Consider the following 22,764-nt stretch of genomic DNA (forward strand, 5'->3'; position numbering starts at 1 on the left):
CATTTACAAAGGCAAAATTTTTGAAATATAAAATTATTAAATATTCACCGCATCCAATCCAAGTTTGTTTTCCCACCACCAAGTCACAATAGCATTCATAAATAATGATTCTAGCCCTCTGCTTACGCCAAGCCGCCTTTTTCCACCACGCTCCTTAAAATCAATATTGAAACAGTTCAGCGTTTATTTACCGAATCATCGTCACCGTCCGATTTTAGTGTCAATCAACGATCTCAAGAGCAATAAATTATCCAATTCTTTTTTAAACTCGACTGGTTTTTTTCTGTTTTTCGGATCAAGTCACGTGCATTGTTCCAGCCACGACCTGGCCGAAACGTGACGTTTCGCTGAAGTGCTCTTCGAATTTCCTAGAGGAGAATTCTAAATTCTGTTTTCTTAATGAAGTCGACAAAGTAAGACCATCCGTATTCGGACACGTTTTCATTTACGGCTAAGAAATGATCCGATGTGTTTCATTTTCTGCCTTGTTTGCGTTATTATTTTAGCAAAATTAAAGTGTTGGAGTGGCGGAGCTTAATGGATTTGCGACGTGCTTATGCATCTCTTTCGATTTTCTTTGACGGAATGGCCACAATAAATCAATTTGAAATTTGGTGGATGCGCCGGGTCGAGAGACCACTTGAGGTAATTCTTCTACCAAGTGTCAATCAACTCTGACGTGGATTTAACGTCTCATTTTATTACTGTTAGTTGTCGCTTCAATTTTATGTTACAATTTTTATTAACCAGATAAAAAAATTATAATACCTCATTCATGAATAATGAATGACCAATTTGTTTTCTTGATTTTATGTGGGTCTCCCGGGGTTGTTTAAAGCGTTTCTTTTAATAAAAGTGTACTTTTGAGGCAAGTAAATCAAAATAGTTGGTCTAGCTTCGATTGAAATTTTTATGTGCATTCGTTAATTTTAAAACAGAAAATAGCTTAAAGTAAATAAAACATGCCGTGCAATTACAGCGTTGAATTCGCATCCAATATTTTTCATTTGAATATGTTTTGAATCAGATTATGGAAATAAAACTTTCTAGGTAAATTGAAAATAGTAATAAAAATTGTTATACGATTTTGCGAACCTTATCTAAAAAGCATTTCAATTAAAATCACTTCAAACTGCATCTACTAAGTTGCAAAGCGTGTTATCTAACAAAATTCGAGGAGCTTAAAGTGTAGTTAGATAAAGTACATATAAAAGTTCTACTAAAACAGATTAACAAATTTAAATCTGATTATTTAAAGGGGATTATTTTGAGTATTTCGTTGCTACAGGACAACAACTAGCTACACTTTTATTGGTCAGGGACACAAAACCAATAATTTTTTTACACTGTAGTCTTGGTAAACCGCTTTGTAAAAAGATATAAATTTTGAAACGTAATAAGCTGCTTGTGTAATATTTCATCAAAAATATCGTAAGCAGCAAAATTATTTTGTACATTGTTTGCTTTTTCCGGGCAACAACGGTTTAAATCTCTATGTAGATGTATTTTTCTCATTTTTCATTCTTCAGATTGGGAGTCACAAATAATTTAAAAATTATGTTACATCTTTAGCTGAAATCGATTTAATAAAGTAGTGGAATACGCATCATACAAATTTCATAAAAAAATAATAAAATTGTAAGTCTGAATTTGAACGGTCATAATTTTCTAACTTAGAATTCTTAGAATGGGACCAGAAGTGCTTTGGAAAAAATTATATAAACCAGTGTTTCCCAACCCTCCGGGGATTCGCGATGTGTATAAAGGGGGTTTCCCAAATAAGGCATTGTAATGGCGGAATTTTAAATCGCTAACGTAAAAAATTACAAAAAATAAATTTATTCTTCAACACTGTTAAAATTTTCGCTTTTTCTCCTGTGTAAGGAAGTTAGCCCAGTCAAATTAGATAAAAATAAGGTGATCGGTAGAATTAATTCCTAGAGAGTCGGAATTTTTTTTGAAAGCTTTCTTTATACTAGGTTAGACATACATTAAAAGTCTCCGACGGTGGGGGCGAGCTCGAGGAAGGGGAGGGGGCTAAAGTATCTTTTTTTTGTTTTATTTGCCCCTATCAATTTTTATCTTTTTACCAAAATTTAAGTAGATAAAATTTCCCACAAAATGGTTCTAGCCTTATTGTTGTAGGACTAACCGTAAGCGAGCTACTAGCTTTTGAAGTTTGGTGTCTACATGACACTGTATAACTAAACATTAGTATGTCACAAGTATTTATATGGAAATAGTGTGTGTAAAGCGTCTTCCAACTAAGCTAAGAGTGTGAATTAAAGGAGAAAAATACTTTCTTCCCTCGGGCTCTTCAGTTGAGGACCACCAATGAACTTTTGGACTCAATGCATACAGTTTATTATAAGATTTATTTAAAACATCTATATTAAATTATCTATTTATTAATATTTTACTGAATAAGACTGTAATTCAGTTTTCAATGTTTGAGACGAAGACAAAAATGCAACATCTAAAGACGACTCTGAAGACTTCCGTGACCCCCATGTCTCCCCTTTCTCCTCTAATGAAGTGCTAGACCCAATAAATTCAGTTTATTGTCAGTTTTTCAAATCATTCTCTTTTAAAGCACATTTTTTTTAAATGATTATTTCTTTCCAGCCCTATAACTCGCTTATGAATAACCCTATAAGAAAAGTGTAATTAACTCTTTCATAGGAAATTTTATCAGCTTTAATTTTGGTAAAAAGATCAAAATTTGTAGAAGTAACAGTTTTTGAGATATAAGCAAAAAACCAAAAAAGACTGCTTTAACCCCGTCCCTCTCCTCAAGCTCGCCCCCCAACCTCGGGGACTTTAGATATATGTCTACCCAAATGTAAAGAAAGCTTTTAAAAAAACTCCAACTCTCTAGGAATTCTTTTCACCAATTTGTCTAATTTGACTGGGTTAAGTTTTGACAACTGTTTGACATTTCTCAAAACGAAACGTCGGATTGTTTTTACTAAATTTAAAGCAATTTTAAGCCTTGTTGAGTTTAATTCTAAGAATAAAATGTTGTATTGACCTCGTTTTCGTGTAAATCGGTTGATTTAATTCGCATACACGCATGGACGTTTGGATTTTTTTTTAATGGTAGCTAGCATGCTCATTTATGTGGGAGGTTGGAACCCCAGTTCTGGCATAAATCTTTTTTTTTGGAAAATTTGATAACAAAACACGACTTGAAATAGAAGAATTACAGCATAAACCAAGATGTTAATTTACCTCTGTTGTTTTGTCAATAGTTTTCAGATTTACGCCATTTTTTATCATTTCAATTCAGCAGTTCTCAAAATTTGGTACTTTAATTTTAGATCGATTTTTTAGAAAAACTATGCATTTTCGATTTACATGAATTTTACTTAATGGATTCGTTTTGCCATTCTCTATCTACTTTTAATTTTTGCGAAACCATTCCCTAACACGCTGTATAAACGAAACGTTACAACTCTTCTTTTTTTTACAAACCCTTTAAATAAAGTTGTCTCTTTGTCGCCGAATCTTATTAAAATTATGAAATATTTTAAAATCATATTGAAGCAGTTATCTTGGTGATCCCACAATTTCTTCAAAAATTTTTTTTTGTAATTTTTGGATCTATACCTTCTTCAAAAATCAGGAAGTCGGTAATTATTCAGTATTAAAAAAAAACGGGCATTAGAAAGCAAAAGCTTAAACTTTTTTTGGCGGTATTAAAATTGAAAAACCTTTAAGAAATAATAATTAAAAAAAATTTTTTTCCTCTTCAAAAATCAATAACTTTGTTATTTTTAATTATTGCAAATTATTTTTAAGTAGTGGAAATAGATGACTTTTAAGTCTCTTTCGGTGATTTCGCAACTGGAACATTTTAGTCCTTTCAGGAGTTTTTTTACGTTTTTAAATTTGTATCTTCCTCTTCACAAATCCATAACCCGGGCGTTTTAAAATATTTGGATAATATTTCTTTTGAAGAAAAAGCTTCAATCTTTTGTTATGACTTTTATTTTTAGTTTAGCATATCATTTTATCAATAAGATAAGAGTAATTGGGCTCTAAGTCCGAGCGAATAAAATTTCGTTTAAGTTTAACTCCTGCCCCCAAAGAAAACCAAATACAGAACACAGAGGTTAGCTGTTTAATCCTTTTTGAAATATTTTTTTTTACTTTTGGATTTGTACCTAGTTCAAATATAGGAAAGTGGACATTACATTTATTCAACAATTAAAAAATGAGCATTGAAAAATGATAACTTTAGAAGTACAGGGTGTATCAGAAATACGTGTGTTAATTTTAACACGTAATAAAACTCATCAAATCCAATATCTTTTCTACATAACATTTTGCAAAATTCTTATTTATAATTTTCACTGTTTTCCTCCTTTCTTTTGTGCAAACGAGCCGGTCAGTGTTTAATAATTAGTTTGTATTCATAGCAACAATTTTCATTGTTGTTTTAAATTGTTTAAATTGCCCGTTACTATCACAACGAAAATAGTTCGGTTCTCTTATTTTTGTATCCATAGGCGGGTACACGTTTCAATATGTAATCCTTTCCATATTTGAAGTAAAATATGCGAAATTCTTATTGAAAAATTACAAATAGAAAAGATGTTTTATTTGTTGAGCTCTATTATCTGTTAAAATTAAGACACGTATTTCTGATACACCCTGTATTTGATAATATTTAAAAGTCATATTTATAAGCAGTGTAAAGAAAGTTTCTTTTAGTGGTTTCACAATCTTAAAGTCAGATTTAAGCATTTGTAAGAAGAAGTATCGATCTTTCTTAGAATTAGAAAAGTTAAGCCCTTATTTGAGAAATGATTTTTTGAAAATTTTTGAATTTGCACAATTCGATAACTCGGCTATGTGTAAATAGTTTGAAAACAATTTGGAGCATTTGGAAGAGAAACTCTCGATCTTTCCTAAAGTATCTTCAAATTTGGACTGGTTTAGCTCTTTCCAATCAGCTATTTAAATGTTTTAAAAATTTATAGATTTGAACATTCCTTTCTTTTCAAAAAAATCAAAACTAGGCTATTTTGAAATATCTTAAAATATTACGTCTTTTCCAAAATAAATATCCTATTTATTATATTTACAGTGTACACTTATTTGGTAACCAAGGTGTAGTAAAATACATATTTTGGCAATGAAGATGAAAAACTTCGATCATGGTTTTACAATTATAAAAATTTTGATATTTTTGAAAAATAAACATTTGTGCATTAGAATAAAAAAGCTTTGACCTTTTTTGGGTGGCTCAAAAATTGGATAACTTTTAGCACTTTCAGAAACAGGAATTTTTTAATTTTTTCTTATAAATCGGTGATTTAATCGGTTTTTTAATATAAAAAAATTGTTTTGGAAAGAGAGAATCTATATCCTTTTTCTGTTGAGTTCACAATAAAAAAAATTCAGAAATATTTTTTTGTTCCAAAAATCCGTAACTCGGCCATTTGTAAAAATTTTGAAATAATATTTAGGGTTTCCATTTTATGGTGAACTTTTCTCACCTTTCACTTCTTTTCTTTTTATGACCTAGAAAAATAAACATTGTAGGTGTTATTTGCATTATCCCTTAGCTTACCATTTCGCACCAACATTTTCAAGTTAAAGTAAAATAGCCTGTCACATTGCACATCCTTTTTAAAATTGCTTGCAACAGAAATGCATATGCGAGTAATTTGTGAACGTCGCAACAAATGAATTTTGAAGCAGTTGCAGGTGTGGCTTTTTCTAAGAGATTAGATTCGTCACGTCATTTGTCTTCCCAACCGAATTAAAAACAACTTTCTGCAGCAAACGGTGGAATATTCAGCGCGAGACGAAACGAATCGAATAAACATGATACGTGACAAATGTGTTTTTCATGTTTTCACTGTCGAAATTGAAGGATGATATGCTGCATCCCAACTTAAGCGAGATGTTGGAAAATAGTTTCATTCCATTACTTGTAACGAGCCAGCGGAGAGAGATAAAAATATGTGTGAATATCTCGTTTTTCTCTTGCAACTTGAAAAATATATTCCCACTGAGATTATTTTTCTTAGGGCATACTTAGTAGCAATATTATCATAAGTTCTGTGAGTTTGTTTTAGTCTGATGATAACCCTTGTTTATGAATCTACTGCTACTATTCTTGTAATGCAGGATGCTCTAGGAATCCGTTATGAGAAATATGCCTTCATAAATCATTTACGTGGCAAAACATGGTCATAAGGATACGACACATGTTTAAAAATTAATAAATCTTTATAAAAAGGGAAGTAATATTAATAGTCAACAAGAATAAAGGGGCTTATTATGCTTTAATATCCATGTCGCTGTCTGAAATAAAAATATAGAGCTTTTAATATCAGTACAGTGTTTTAGTAAGTAAATACTAACGGGTTGATTTCAAAAATGAAAATGTGTATTTTTACTTTTAGTGATAAATATTTTGCTCTTTTGATTTATGGACTGTTTAAGGAAGTTTTATATCTAAAATCATTAAATGATGACACAAAAAAATTAAATTATTATTTCACACATTCAAGAAATTTCTGGCTTTCAATTTCGAAAAGCGCATATGATTGTATGCAAAGCACATGCAATATTGCATGAATGCAATTTAGTGCATTGCTGCATGTCATAGAACTCAACCACTACTGACAATACCGTTTTTGTTCTTAATAGAGATAACCGCTATCTAGTTTCTACACCCAAACTAGTACTCAGTAACAGAATGATGGCAGAGTCCGATTAGGTTACCAAAGCTCTAAAAAATTAAGTTATTCCAAAAATATTTACTAATACAGGGTGTTCGCGAAGCTGAGGCATTCCTTTTAACACGAGATACTTTCATTATTCTTAAAAGTTCTTAAATCGTCTTAATAAAATGTTTTCAATAACGGAGATAATTTTTAGTTTTTCTAAAATTTTGAGTCCGGTCCTGTGTAACTGTTGTTTAAAGATGAGGGCAATAATCTACCTCATTATTGTGTACACCAGATTTTCAATAATGTTACTTTTATTTATTATTTTTTCATACTCTAAATACTCTCTGAATGCCGCAGCTGCATTCTGATAGCATTGCCCATATAATTACATTAAATCTGTAAGATTGTTATTATTATAACAGTGAGTCTCTCCGACTAATTAGATGACAATTGTAACAGTTTCTAGTGATTACGCTAATGGTCCTGTGATTTATTGATCTGCATAGAGTGGGCTTTCAGAATTTCAAAAAAAAGAAGTTATTGTATCTTCGTTATCATCAACATTTTACTAAGGTGTGTTAGGCTAAAACTCTTAAGAACAATGCATGCTAGCACCTCTTAAAAGGAACGCCTCAACTTCGCGAACACTCTGTGTAAAAGACAAGTAATAGTTATTTAGATTATACGTGGGGTGATAAAATTTTACAGCGTGAAGTTACAATATTGATCCTCGAAACAAAGTTGAGAGCTTTAATAAAACAAGCACTGGAAATAAGTAACAAAAATATAATGTCACTATGATTCAATAATATTAATTAATTAATTTTTATCATAGAAAAATTCTAAAGAAAATCACATACAGGGTGACCCAGGGGTAAGTGTATGCTGCATAACTTTTTCTCTATGCAAGCTATTAATTTAAATTTTTGTTTAAATGATAGGTCCTACAATGTGACACATTCTAAAATTTTTTAATTTGTATACAGAGTGTTCCAAAATAAAATATCCAAGTAAGTTCTGATTTTTTAAATGAAAACCCCAAATTTTTGTTACATTTTTGAAATCGTTACTAAATTGTCGGTATAACACACCTGGTTTTATAGAGTTATTTATTTGTAAAAATAGCGTCGTGCAAGGGTCTACAGAAAAATTTATAACTTCAGAACCATTTAAGATAACTCAAAGCGGCCTCCGAGAACTTCAAAATGATTTAAAAAAATGTGTTTTTATACTTTTTTACTTTTATACATATCAAAAATCGACAACAGTTTTCAACCGGAAACCAATATGGCGGCTCCAACTGGCAAATAAATTTTGAAAGCGATAATTTTAAAAAAATTTCATTCTCAAAAAAATTTTTCTAAAGGTTGTTTTTTTCTTGCTATTGCTAGTATCGGGTTCAATTTTTACATGCACATTTACAATAATGTTGTGCATGAATGGTGTATTTTTTTCCGATCTGTGCAGTATCTTGTGTTTGGCGCCCAAGCCTCAGATCAGCAGACCAAAAAATCGGATTCGATACTAAATAAAAAATGTGTAGTTTTGTAGGGAGTTGATTTCTAATCATTTTGCTTTTTGTTTGTTACGGTTCCGAAGTCTATTTTTTGATGTATAAAAGTATACACACATCATTTTGACAGTTCTCGGGGGCAGCCTTAACCCACTTTTTTCTAATCAATTTCTTAAGCTTTAGCGCATCTTCCTCAAAGAAAACGAACTCGGAATCGCCATTCCATCGCCTACTACAATTTTCTGAAAATGACAAACTACAAATGACAATAACTGAATTTTTTCAAATGCAACACCCTATATTTTATTGCATCGTTGAATGGCATTGTTTATGAGCTTTCTGTCGATATAAGGTTTGTGTGGTCTAATTTGTAAAATTTGTAATATTTTTGCAAAATAAAAAATATTGAACGTTTTTTCCGAAAAATAAAAGATCGAGTAGGCTGTTTTCATAAAATTTAACGTTTCTAGTTCATTCTTAAAATAAACAATTTTAGTAATCTTTATAAAAACTGGAAAGTATGATAGAAACAATGTAAAACTTTTAAGAAAAGGCTACTTATAAAAAATGCTCAAATAGGTCACAATCGTGTTCCACACAAGCTACTAGTCTTTTAGTAAATGAGTTCCGAAATCTAGCAAGCATTCAATTGAATGAAAGACTTCCGTAATTCTGTTTCTTACTTGCCAGAGGTCGGAGCTCATTTACCAGAAGAATAGCAGCTTGTGTAGAACACGATGGATGGTGACCTATTTAAGCATGGTTTATAAATAGCCTTGTCTGTTTTCTTTATTACGTACTTCTATTTCTATTACATTTCAAAACTTGGTAAAAAATACTTTTTTCAAAATGGTATGGGAGTGATAAATTTTACAACGGCCAACTAAATCCTTTTTTTTTAAATCATCAATATTTCTTATTTTACAAAAATCTTACGAATTTTACCAATTATACCCTATAAATGCTATACCCACAAAAAGCTCAAAAAAAGAATGTTGCAATTAGAAAAATGGAGTTATTGCCTTTTGTAGTTTGTCATTTTCAGAAGATCATAGTAGGTGATGGAATATCGACTCCGAGTTCGTTTTTATTGCAAAAGATGCGCTAAAGCTTCGGAAATCCAGTGGAAAAAAGTCAGTTAACTTATCTTGAGTGGTTCTGAAGGTATGAATTTTTTCGTGAGTCGATGCACGACACTATTTTCACACATAAAATGACATAAGTCAAAAACTATGACAGTTAAGTTGCGTTATGTGGACAATTTGGCCACGATTTTAAGAATGTAAGAAATATTTGGGGTTTTCATTAAAAAAAAAAACAGAATTTAGTTGGGTAAACCTATCGAAAAAAAGTTATGGAGCATGCGAGCACCACTGGCTCCCATGTATACAGAAAAAAAACAACGTATTTAATGCAATTCTCATTAGTCTTTGAAATACAGTAAAAAATTGACTTTTGGTCACCCTGTGTATTGAGTTTGTCTAAGGAAATTCTCGACAATTTTCCCTACAACCCTAACCGTAGCCATACATGTAGGTCTTTATTTGGCAACATTCCCCTTTTCTTTCATGTTTTAATTAAAGCGCCAAAGGTCTGTGAGGAAACAAAACACTTGCCAACGATCGCCCTCATCAATAATATTTGTAAAGGCAGCAGCACATGACAAGTGCGCTGTTGAGCTCAGTCATTTGTAATTAGTCTCGTTAAAGTTCGATATGCCATACATCAACAACAAATGTCGATATTTCACTTTCAGGCACGCGAGGACTTCGAGATGTCCGTATCAACGTTCCCTCGGCGGTAGTTCGAGGAGATGACGCCACTCTGCAGTGTTACTACGACCTGGAGGGCGAGCAGCTTTATGCGGTCAAATGGTATTTGGGCACAACGGAATTTTACCGGTATACTCCCAAAGAGATCCCTCCAATTAAGCAGTTTCCCTCGCAGAGCGGCCTCACCGTACGTGAGCCCGACTCCAACGCCACTTCGGTGCTCCTCGAGCATGTTCCTAGGAGTATTAGTGGACGCTACAGTTGCGAAGTTTCAGCAGACGCGCCTAGTTTCTACACAGCTATTCAGTCGGCCTATCTGCAGGTAAAAAATCTGAACCAAAAAAAAGAAAGATCTAGTATATTCATCTCGATGGTGCTATAAAATATGAGAACGTTCCTATTACCCAGACTAGCTGAAATTTTGCATACATACGTAATATACGTGAGATTACAAGTATGTTTAGTTTAAATAATAATTTATACACATAACCACAGGATGAAGATATTAAATTCTGTAATTTTGCATACACACTGATAATACATACAGGCTGTCCCAAGGATCCGAGAAAGCTACATAACTTGCTTATTATTAAAAATATTGAATTTATCTTTTTCTAGATTATAGCTGCGTTTTTGCTGCATATTTCTAAAATATTGCAGGATATATACAGTATTTTTTTTAATAAACAATTGTCAGTGTCAAAATAAAGAAAAATAACACGCTGTATCATCCTAAAACATTCAAATGCGGACCAGGCTGTGTCATGATTTTCCCCTAAACGACTTTTGATAAAGGGTCAGTCTTGAAATGTAAATAGCAATAAATACGTGTTTTCATATTAAAACCAATTTAATAATAGCATATAACATCAGAACTATTCAAAGTCGGAATCACAAAAGTCCTCGTCCTCAGAATCATCTGAAACCGCCGACAATTGTATAATAATTGGAGGTATGTCTTCAAGTGGGGAATTGCCTATTAATTTTGCCCAGTCCTCCCGAATTAATTTTTCGCAGTGTTGAACACTATTATTCCACATTGCAGGTTCATTTTATAATTTACTTTTGGCCTCCCTTTTTTCTTTGGAGCTTCTACACACTTTGAGGCTTTAAAGTGGTCCAGAATCTTGAAAGCAACCGTGTGATGAATCTAAAAAGTATTGAATATGAGAAAAGTTTTAAAATTTTGCCAAGAATCCCAACATCGAACATGCGCGCAACTTTTTCACAAATTTCCTTCTTTCTCAGCTCCGCATTTTGATTTGTGATTTCTTCGCTGTACCTTACAATTGCCAATTTTTCTCTTTGTGCTAATGAGAGACCCGTTCCTTTTTTGCGCGAAGCCATTTTAAAGAATTGCAGGGAAGAAAAATAATCCAATTTCAAACGTGACGCGCGCTGTCAACAGCTTTGACAGCAACTTTTGTTAAGTTGTTGCTAACTTTGATTTTTAAATTTACTACGAACACCAACATGACGGCAGTTTGACAATTGTTTATTAAAAAAAAATACTTTACAAGGCTGTTCCAATATTGAAAAAACACTAAAGTTATGTTTATTCAAATGGAACACTTTAGATTTTATAGCATTTTTGGACGTAGCCTTTAATACTGATGATTTTAATCTAAACTTGTATTAGTCGATTTTGCTTAATTTTTGAAATAATTTGATTTTTTTGACAAAAACACGTTTTATTTAAAAATTTATTACACAAAACTAAGAATCGTAGAAAAATAAAACTTTCACCACTTTAAAAGGAAAAGTTCTATCTTAAATCTGTTTCAATTGTTTGGTGCAATAAAATTAGAAACATGGAAAAATTAAGAAGTTTGTTAAAAGTTGGATAACTTGAAAAAAATAAATGAAACACCCTATTTTTGTATTTGCTTCTTAAGGGTTATTAAATTGTCTAGCTCAAACAATGTTTCAAATGTCTAAAGTTAATAACTAAAAAGATATTTTACCTTAAAATTTCATCACCAACGCACACTATTCATGAGCATTGCTCTTACCATAGTAAACCATACCATAACCATAGCAACTCCACCACAGACCATATGTTGGAGTTTATGGGGGAATTTAAAAATAATTATTATTTAATTGTAATAAATGACAAATAATGACCTAAGGGTAACATTGTAGTATATTATGATACGAGTTTTATAAGACGCGACAAAATGTCTTGTAAACGAGATATCATACAATATTTTTTTTACTTTGCACTTTTTGTACTAAAGAAATTGATTTCGAAATTTAAGGAGATTTGTAGCAGTTGGCAGCATTTGTGTACAGACCGTAAAATGAAATTATTAAATTGGATTATTCGTACAAATGTATTCTGAAAGTGTCCAAGACGTTTTACAAAACGTTTTACAATGTACCCCTTAACAAATACGAGCTTTCGTGGCAAATACGTGGAAATTGAAAATTGGCTTAAGGAGAATGAGATCTCAAATTACTTATTTGCACTGGCTTTTGAAGTTATGTTTGTACATTACTCGAAAGGTGTTCGAAGAGGCTACATATCAAGGATGGTACAAAAGCCTCTAAAGGTTTGTATTTGATTAATTTGATTAAATTATGCACTTCAATCAGGTGCTGATTGACGCAGACAGTTCTCTCAGATAATTGTCAAAAAATTAGGTTGTCAACATCATTCAACTAAATTACCCTGGTTTTTAGTGTAATTCTTATATCACTTCAATGGATAAAACGATACGCAAATAGCGTATCGTAATGACCTCAGTACGAAACCGATGTAGAAAATAGTTATTATTATTAGAAGAAAATTCCACTTTTCGACTACTGAAACAATTATTAATATATGTTTTTAATGTTTAATGTTAAATATCTTTTAAATAATCAGCAAAAGTCAGTTAATTGTTAATGCTTTTCAAGAGACAATTTAAAGGTCTTTTAGAAATAAAAATATAAAATTGTTCCATTTAAAATTTTGAAGTTATTCAACTTGAAACAAACCTCTTCATTTTTTATCATCCTGGTTGCTGTAAGCTAATAAAAATAATATATCCTTTAACTTTGAATGTCCTTCTTGAAAGTTGTTAAAGTTCTATTTTTCTGAGATTCTTAGTTTTTACGCAATGATATTTTAAAAAGTTTGTTTTTGTCATAAAAAAACAAAATATTTCAAAAACTACAAAGAATCGACCAGTACAAGTTTAGAATTTTAGAATTTTTAGAATTTTAGAAACGTACAGCCAAAACACAGCTATAATCTAAAAAAAAATTATTAAAATCTTTAATAATAAACAAGTTATGGAGCTTTTTCGGATCGTTGGAACAGCGTGTATATAAGGTGTTCACTTTTAGATAGTTGAAATATAAATGTTCCTTTCAAAAGCTTTAGATACTAGACCCCTGTATCACCTTACATTATTTTCAGATATACAGAATGTTTCAGAAATAAGCTACAATACAATTATGTTTTTCTTTAATGAAACACTTTAAATTTTATTGAGTTTTTAGTCGTGGCTTTTACTGCTAACTTAGATCTAAACTTGTATTAGTCGATTCTGCTTAGTTTTTAAAATAATTTGTTTTTTTGATAAATCACGTTTTTTTAACTTATTACACAAGAACTAAGAATTTTAGAAAAGTAGGACTTTCACAAATGTTAAGAGTAAATTTCCAACTTAAATCTGTACTATTTAGTTAGAGCATTGCAATTAAAAACGTAAAAAAATTAAAAAATTTGTTCAAAGTTGAATGACTTATAAATGTTAAAGAGTATACCTTATTTTTTTTGCTTCGCAATGATTATTATTAGATTGTGTAGTTTCAAATGCCTAAAGCTAATAACTAAAAAAATATTTAACTTTAAAAGTTATGAGTATTGGTGTTACCATAGTTAAACCATACCATAACCATAGTTACGTCATCATGTATCATTTGTTTTATGATACATTTATTTATGGGGAATTAAAAATTCGCCATAAATTTTAAAATTTTAGATATTTTACTGGAATAAATTACCAATAATGGCTTAATGATAACAATACATTTCTTTGATTTCGTCGAATATGGTGTAAGGACATGGGAAATAAAACCATTAAGTTCGTTGCGACGTTTCGATACTTTTATTGTATCTTCATCAGGCGAAGAATTATCTTTGCATAAACATGAAGATACGATAAAAGTATCGAAACGTCGCGACGAAATTAATGGTTTTACTTCTCCTGTCCTGTCCTGTCCTATCTTCGACGAAATCAAACAAATATATATTTTCAAGGACAAATAAATGGAGGAGAACCATAAAATTGTAATTTGCTTAAAATTTCATATTTCTGATACTGAAACAATAGTTGATAAATTTTTTAATGTTCAAAGTTAGATATCTTTTGAGTAATCAAAAGAGACACTTAACTGTTAATGTTTTTAGACAGACAATTTCAAAAATAGAATGTTCTATTTAAAAATTTTAAGTTATTGTCACCATCGGGAAGTTTAGCTTCCTCTTAGGTCGAACACCCTAGCGAGGTTGCAACCGATTGCTGATATCGGAATTTGCGAATACCTATGAGCAATAGCTAAGTCAGCCTTCCGGTGGTTCGAACTACGGGGTCGCCATAGAAAAACGTAGAATTCATTCGTTCATGATCAGTTCGTTCATAGTCGGTGCCATGAAGGGCTTGATAGTAACTATAGTGTACGTAAATCCTTACATCAAATTAATGTTAAATTAGTAGGTAAATATAAACCCTTACAAAAGGAAGCTTCCGTTTTTGACTATTGCCCCCTGTCCACCAGTCACACATGTGACATTATTCAACTTGCAACACACATTTAAAAATTGTTATCTTCTTGACCCCAGTGTGCTAAAAAATATATACTCAAAGTCTGAACTTTCTTCTTCAAATTGGTGAAAGTCCTACTTTTCTTAGGTTCTTAGTTTTTATGTAATACATTTTTAAAACAGCTTCTTTTTGTTAAATAAACCAATTTATTTCAAAAACTAAGCAAAGATATTCAATGACAATTTGCTTAAAAACATCAGTGTTAAAAGCTAGGTACATCTAAAATTGCAAAAAATATAGCATGTTTCATTTGAAAAAACATAAATTTGTATTGTAGCTAATTTCGGGCACACCGTGTTTACTTGAAAATCATTACATATCTACTCTTTTACTTATGACACAAATGTTGTATGAAATTAATATACAAAACAAATTGGAACTGTTTACTTTTAAATTAAATTAGATTAACATTTTCTTATGAAACCATTTTGAGTTGGAATTCAAAGAACTGATCAATAAATAGGTGTACTATTTCTCCCAGTAACCAAAACGTTTTTCAAGCTCTTGCTGTAACTGTACATGTTGCTTGTAGGAATTCTTTTGCTTCTAATAATAATTAGTTATTTTAAGTCATTTAAGTTTTCTGCTAATAGTTTGTTTAATATTGTAGATTAGAAATGACTTCCTAGGAAAAAATCTAAGTTTATCAAGTCACCTGCAACTTCCCGCTTGATACCACCCGTAGTATTGCATTGATCTAGGTTCTAGGTAGTAGAATATAAAATAATAAAAAAAAAGATTTATTTGAAGAAAGTTCTACAAAGTAATAGTATATTAAGTATCAAGAACGGTGAGGAGATTGCCTTAAGGTTTGTAATACTTATGGCGTCTTTTGCACTATTCTTACATTTTTTAAAAGATTTATTAAATAAACTCAAAATGATTGTCAAGACAGCAGGTTATGAGTACCGGTTGTTACGTCCAAGGCGTCGACAAAATTACTTACCGACGTCTAATTTACTTACCTACGACGCGTTTGGACGTAGCAACTAGTAAACACCACATACTGTCTTGGAAACAGGTGTAGTAAAGAATCAAATAGAGCTCAATAATACAAAAAAATGTTTTGAGTTGTTCTTTTAACTGATGTTTCCTCTTCATTGGTGACTTTTTCTTACATTTCGAGATTTGGGTTTAAAACACATAAGCGCAAATCAGAAATGTTACAAACAATACATTCTAAGAAAAAAAATTTTTAGTTAAACTTTTATTTTAAATACTATAACAGTTAATTTCAGTTTTTCAAATATTGTTGCTTAAATAAGTTTTCACCAGAGCAATACAAGAATTTTTTAAAAAAAACCTACTTTATGATATCTTTAGATATTAACTAAGGAGGGTAAGGAAAAAAGTCAAAAAGGAGAAATATGACATTTAATGTCTTTCTCCACTTTTTCTTTGAATATTCACAGAAGTCAGTAGTTAATTGTTTTCACCGGATGGAGTACTATCAGTTCATATTATTAAAAAAGTTACATTCCTTGTTTTCTCCCTGTTGACTTCAAATGTTAACCTCGGTAGGCAGACATTTCAAAATATTGCTTCTGTAAAAGAAAGTACATAAAATTTTCCACTTCTTTATTTTGTGTGTAAAATATAGGTCACAAGTGTTTCATTCATATGTATGTAAAAAAATCTGTTAAAATGAACCTTACTGACAAAAGCCGTCATTATTTTATATAAAGAAAACATCTTGATCTTTATGTTTTTTTCTTGTAGGTGGTGGATTTGCCGCCAAAAGATCCTTACATAAGTATCAACAAAACACGCTATCATCACGGAGAAATGCTCAGAGCTACGTGCACTTCAGAACATTCAAATCCTGCAGTTAATCTCACTTGGTATGTTAATGGATTGCCTGCGGAATCTAAGTATGTGCATAATAGCAGAGAGAAATCAGCTGATGGACAATATCACACGTAAGTGTTTTATCAATTAAGTTAAGTACTCAGTCAAGTCAACAAGGTAAATAAATTCAACCGGTTTATTCATTTGATTATAACGAAGGCATTATTTGTATTACTACTTCCAGTTCTATAGACGACATGCAAACTTCGCCAAGAAGTTTTAAAGTTTTATTGTAAATAATTCCTAATGAGCTACTGAATACTGATTTATTTTATTTCTTTTTATTAAAACCCTAAATCCTTCAAAGTTATAAAAAGTAATTCTTGTCAGTTAGAATTATTATTTCACTGTGTAATATTCTAGTGTAGATATAGCAAACAGTACATCGTAACCTCGGATCTTCATGTACACATAAACATTATGAGTTCATCTCAGCGGTGGCAGTTTCCCTGTTTTTATGGAACGTCTATATTAAATCACAGGACAATTGAATTGGGGTTATTACTTTAATTGACTGTAGTTTATGAACAATTTGAAATATTTATTCCATTTGTTAGACATTGAAAGAGAAAAGAATAAAATATGCTACATGTTACTGCGTATAGTCGGCAATTGACAAATACCAAGGAGGAATAATAATGTAATTCCAATGTTAACTTTTTATTGAGCTATGGAAATACGTAATCTAAAGAGTACACAAAGAAAGCTCAAAAGGTCTCATTTAGCAAGACTGAAGTATCGCAGACTTAAAAACCCTTTCTCTACCAAAAGAATTGACTACTGCTTTTTCATTTTCTCTTCATTGTCCAACTTAATTTTGGTGTGTTTTGGTCATTTTTTTCCTCTTCCTTTATTTTAAACAATTTCTTAAACGGAACATAAATAAAGCAGTTATTAACATAAATAGCTCGGCTAAAAGTGTTCCAGCAAGGGTTATAGTTATTATTAAACTATGAAATAATAATTCAAAAACTAAAGGATTATATGGAAAAAACTAGAGAAAAACACTAAAAATGATTCAAACTTATTTATTAATTGCAATCGTTAGCTTTTAAAACACAATTTACATTTCTTAAATTGAAATTAGAAAATATCATTTTTTATTGTGTAGTAATCAGTATATTATAAGTTTTATAAAAGCTTTTACAGCTTATAAAAAAAGTTTTTATAAAAGCCTTATAAAACGAGTGTAATATTCTATTTTTTCCACTTTCTATTTTTGTTGTTTGTTTTTGTTTGTAGTCGCAATTCTTATCTTTTAATACAAGATTTTTTTTTCTAAACTGATGTACTCGTAATATATCTTCAGATATTTTTCTCAGAGCGATTATACAAAAAATACTGCCTCTGGTGATCAGCGAGGAAAGGCACTTCAAATTCATAATTTAATAAAAAATGAAAGTTATTTAAAGCATTTCATTTTGAAAATAATTATCTTTCTAACTCGATAACATGCTAGAAAGATTGATTTCGCTTTCCTATTTAACAAAATTTCGCCAAAAAAACTAAGTTTTGAAATCCTTAAGCACTCGAAAAAAGCAATAAACTCATAAATCTTTTTTAAGGAAACAAAGCTAGCAACATTTTCGAATCATTTCGGCAAATTTTTCGATTTATTTAAAAAAGATTTCGCAAAGTAATTGCATTTTTGGACGAAAATAATATCGCTTTTCATACAAATTGTGATCCTCTCAAATTGAGTTTTTAGTTCATAAATGTGTTTAAGCGCACGGAAAACCACAATTTTCGATCCAAATCGGTAACATTTCAAATAATCTTTAATGAAACTTTGCGTTATTGGATTAAAATCGTACTAACATTACACAAGAATGATAAAATTATACCATTTTCAATAAAATGTAAATATTGGTTTTTACGCCAGGTTTAGCAAATTTTGTAAAAACTGTGTTTTTACATCTATAATGTGCTTAAACGCTGGAAAATTGCTCCATTTTTTGCTAAAACACCTCAAAACTTAAAATAATGTACTTTTTGTTACAAAATAATTTATTGCATTTCTGAAAATGAGGTAAAACACCTGAAACTCAAAAAGGCAAATTATTTATATTATTGTTATTATTGTTATTAATGATTAGATCTCTCATTGAAACTATAAATTACATCGGCTATTATTTCCTTGAAGTGCGTGAATAATTTGTAAAAGCTAATTTTGAGAGAAAATGCGACGTTGGCGTTTTTATTGTTTTGAAACAGCTAATATATGATTTTGATTTTTCGAGTTATTTTGAACACAATACCTGAAAGTAGGTAATCAGTAACCCACCTTCTGGTTAAACAACGTTTAAAAAACGATTAAAAACTTTTGAAATTTTCGACTTGGTTTAGTAACTTTTCGAACACAGTCATAACATAACGCCATTTTTGACACAATTCGACGATATTTTGGCCTTTTTTTGGATTAGACAAAGTAGGCGACATAATTATGTTTCTAATTTATTGTTGACAAAGTGTTAAATTGATTGGAAAACTAATTTTTTATCTAATTTAGTGATTTCTCATCCCGTTCAAACAATATTTCGCCAAAAAATTAGTTTTAAGCTTTGAAACAATACCACGATTTTTCAGATAAAAAATTGCTATAGAATAATTTTTTAAATTAATTCGTTGGGTTTCAAGGGAACGGTAAAATGTAAATTAAACTCGATAAATACGTTATTTCTATACGTCGCTTTAAAAACATTTGTTTAAAGAATCCACAATCACTAAATAAGCATTTAAATTTTAAAGAATGTGAGATGAAAACTTTGTCATCGTCGTGTTAAGTTTGGTTGACTTTTTAATAAAATATGCACATACGCTTTTAGTTTTTTCTGGGAGTTGAAATGGTTTTTAATTTTTGATGCGTGTTCGGTGCGAGTTAGAGGAATTTATATTTTATTTAAGAAGTTCTTTTTTTAAAACGCACCACTTTGAGTAAGGTTAAGAAATCAGACCATATTTATTTAAGGGCTCTGCTAAATGCATAATGTATAAATATGGACTTGTGTTGAATGGAAGTTGTCAGATAGTCATTAAATAATGCAAAGTGAAAGACACGTAGGATTTGAGGCCGCTACAAGTGTATTGACTTTTCTATTTGGAAAGTATGAAACAAATGTATAATTCATGTCTTTAATTTACTTTTTGTCGGTGAAGTCGTGGGTCAACGAAAAAATTTTGTAATCAAATCGTTTGTTAATGGGTGATTAATAATCAAAGATGTTTGAAGCACGAACGAACGACAGCAAATGAGTGCCTTTAATAGTTGAGATTATTCATTACCAAATTAGTTTATTAACTGCTTGTAATTAAAGAGTTCGTAAAAGTCGTAATGTAGTGCAAATCACTTTGAACACCTTTGTGTTTCTGAAGCAGCGCATTTAAAAATCGCGTCCCTGTTAACACCAAAGAATTGAAAGCAATAGAAAAGGTTAATTATGTCGAAAGCTCTCTTTCATTTGGCGTTGAAAGACTCACAGGGCGTCGAATATTGGAAACAATAACAGCATTACGTTGCACGTTTCCAACAGGCGATGCGAAAACCAATTTGTAACACGCCAATAGAATAACAGTGCAGTAGTAAAAATTATAACTACAACAATCTAATCCAGATAATTGTGGAGTAGGTAATGAAAATAAAGCTTCCACAAGCCTACAGTGGAAAAAATATTCGTTATGGTGGTACTTGTACTTTTTTGAATAATACTTAATGAGGGTTTTGCTGACTAAAATTACTCTTACAATGAACATGCATAAATAATAATAATAATAATAATAATAATAATAACCTACTTCATACAAAATAATTACATAAATCATTGCAAATAAAATTGATAAAAATTTATTACAAATTAAAATCATTACTGAAGAACAAGAAGCAAACAAAAAACTTATTTAGCCAAGGATGTAAAAGAACAACTAATTAAGTAATTTAATTATAGACAGTGTAGTAACTAAACAAGCAAAGTAATGTGGTACAAGAAATGTACCACATAGCTGAACGATATTAAAATCTATGCTTCAACAAAAATACAAAACCCTTCTTTAATCAATCTCATAAAAAGGACAAGTAGCGATATGGAAATGACTTTTGGATTAGAAAAATGCAAGATTCTACACATAGATAAAAGAGGATATGCCACCACTAACAATGTTGAGGATATCAGTCATGGAGAATGATGAAACAGATAAATAGTTCGGAATACAACAAGGCGTAGGAATGTATCATGAATCCACTAAACAATTAGTAAGAGCAGACTTGTATCAAGTAAGCTTAGAAATTAAAGAACGTATGTCTGCGAAACCCAAGCCGAATGTCAAAGGAAAAAGGTCAAAAAAATTAAGCAATTATAACTATTGGAATCTAGTTCTGCCCCCAGTCACCATTTACGAGTCGTGCAGCGTTCGGGTAATATTTGTTTGAGGTAATTTTAGTTTGAATTTTGACAGCACGCTGAACTAATATACGACACCCAACACACGTTGTCAAGTAATATGCCTACTTGATAGAAGGATAACAATTGAAAAACAGCAAGAAGGTAGAGGATTTGTAGATGTAAAAAAATTACACCAAAATCAAATTAAAAATTTAAGGAAGTATTTTAATAACGAAAAAGAGAGCTCACTACATATCGATGTAAAAAATACAGATCACAGCTATACACACCATTAAATCCATCAATAGACAACATCGAGACAGAAAGTAAAGAAGACCACAAGAAAAGAAAAATTGAAAAATGGAAAACAAAACCTCTACACGGACAACATTATAACCTAGTACATCAGAAAAATATCGATGTAGAAAAAACATATAAATGGCTACAAAATGGTGAATTAATACCTGAAACGGAAGGTTTTTTAATAGTGATACAAGTTCAGATCATAAAGACAAAAAAACTATTTTAAAATATGATATAGAGGATAAATGTAGCAAAATGTCATTTTAGCAATACCTGTTCTGTAAGTCATCATTCACTGACAAATATATTTCATTGTAAGTCGCACTTTTTAGTCAGGTGCACGTTTCCGTCGTTACTCTGCAATAATATTTTACTTACGGTCTGTGGGCTGTAAGTAAACATTACGTACCAACGTATGCCACTTGAAATATCTTCAGAACAGTATTGAAGCGTTGATTTTGCAACAAATGTTGATTTAAAGTAATGTTGTTTTTTGTTTTAAATCGCTAACACTAAACACCACACAAATTATAATTTAACAATAATCTGACGTTTATTGATTTTTCATAAAACGCTCGGTACTCTCGGTTTCCCAATATTGCATTCTAGAACCAAAATTATTGCCCTTACAGTACGCAATATACTATTACAGACAGAAAACATACAACATATAACAGGGGGATGCAAAATAAAACACAGAAAGGCACAACGTCGCTGCGAAAATTATTTACCATACGTTAGCCAAACATCTTGGACTTATAGAAAACGAAACACCGTACTATAATTATACGCTAAATACAATATTAAAGAGTATCATTCATAAACTGTACTAGGACAGAACAATATACACAGACAAGACAATGAACTATAAGAGACCGGACATCACATGGACTGACATTAACAACAAAAACATATGTTATCGACATACATAGGTATTCCTAGTTATACAAATATAAAAGAGGATACCTATTGCCGTAAAATTTTAAAATATACATCATTAGCAATTGAATTAGAATGGATATGGAAACAACAGGAAGTATCATGTCTAGTACCGGTATAACTTCAAAAAATTTTATGAGAAAACTTCACTTTCTTGAATATACAGAAGCCATAATACAAAAAGCTGTGATATTAAAAACATGTAATATTAAGACCCTTCTTAAGAAAATACACCTGTAGTCTTTTCCCAATACTGTTGACGAAAAATGTTATCCCAGAGTTAGTGAATGCTCCCAGTGAAATACTGTGAAACAAAGAATAATAATAAGAAGAAGAAGAATAATAATACCCTATGAAGTGATTATCGGTAAACAATTTTTGTACAGTCAAAGGCACATTTGATAAGCTTTATTTTCGGCAACAATCAGGAAAAGTTTGATAATAACAAATATGCCCTTATTAAAGTAATAAATGAGGAAGCGAAGTCTACCTAATGCTTATCTACTTAAT

General features: G+C 30.8%; 1 protein-coding gene across 1 annotated transcript in view; it reads left to right on the forward strand.

Annotated features, from left to right (window-relative positions):
• The window catches only part of LOC100142507 (uncharacterized), a 155,683-nt gene that overhangs the window by 121,805 nt on the left and 11,114 nt on the right, over nucleotides 1-22,764 (forward strand). The window contains exons 2-3 of the mRNA XM_064357491.1: nucleotides 9,959-10,296; nucleotides 16,508-16,707. Of these exons, the coding sequence (XP_064213561.1) occupies nucleotides 9,959-10,296; nucleotides 16,508-16,707 (538 nt within the window). The remainder of the gene's footprint in view (nucleotides 1-9,958; nucleotides 10,297-16,507; nucleotides 16,708-22,764) is intronic.

This window comes from Tribolium castaneum, chromosome 6 (genome assembly GCF_031307605.1).
Source record: "Tribolium castaneum strain GA2 chromosome 6, icTriCast1.1, whole genome shotgun sequence".
NCBI lineage: Eukaryota > Metazoa > Arthropoda > Insecta > Coleoptera > Tenebrionidae > Tribolium > Tribolium castaneum.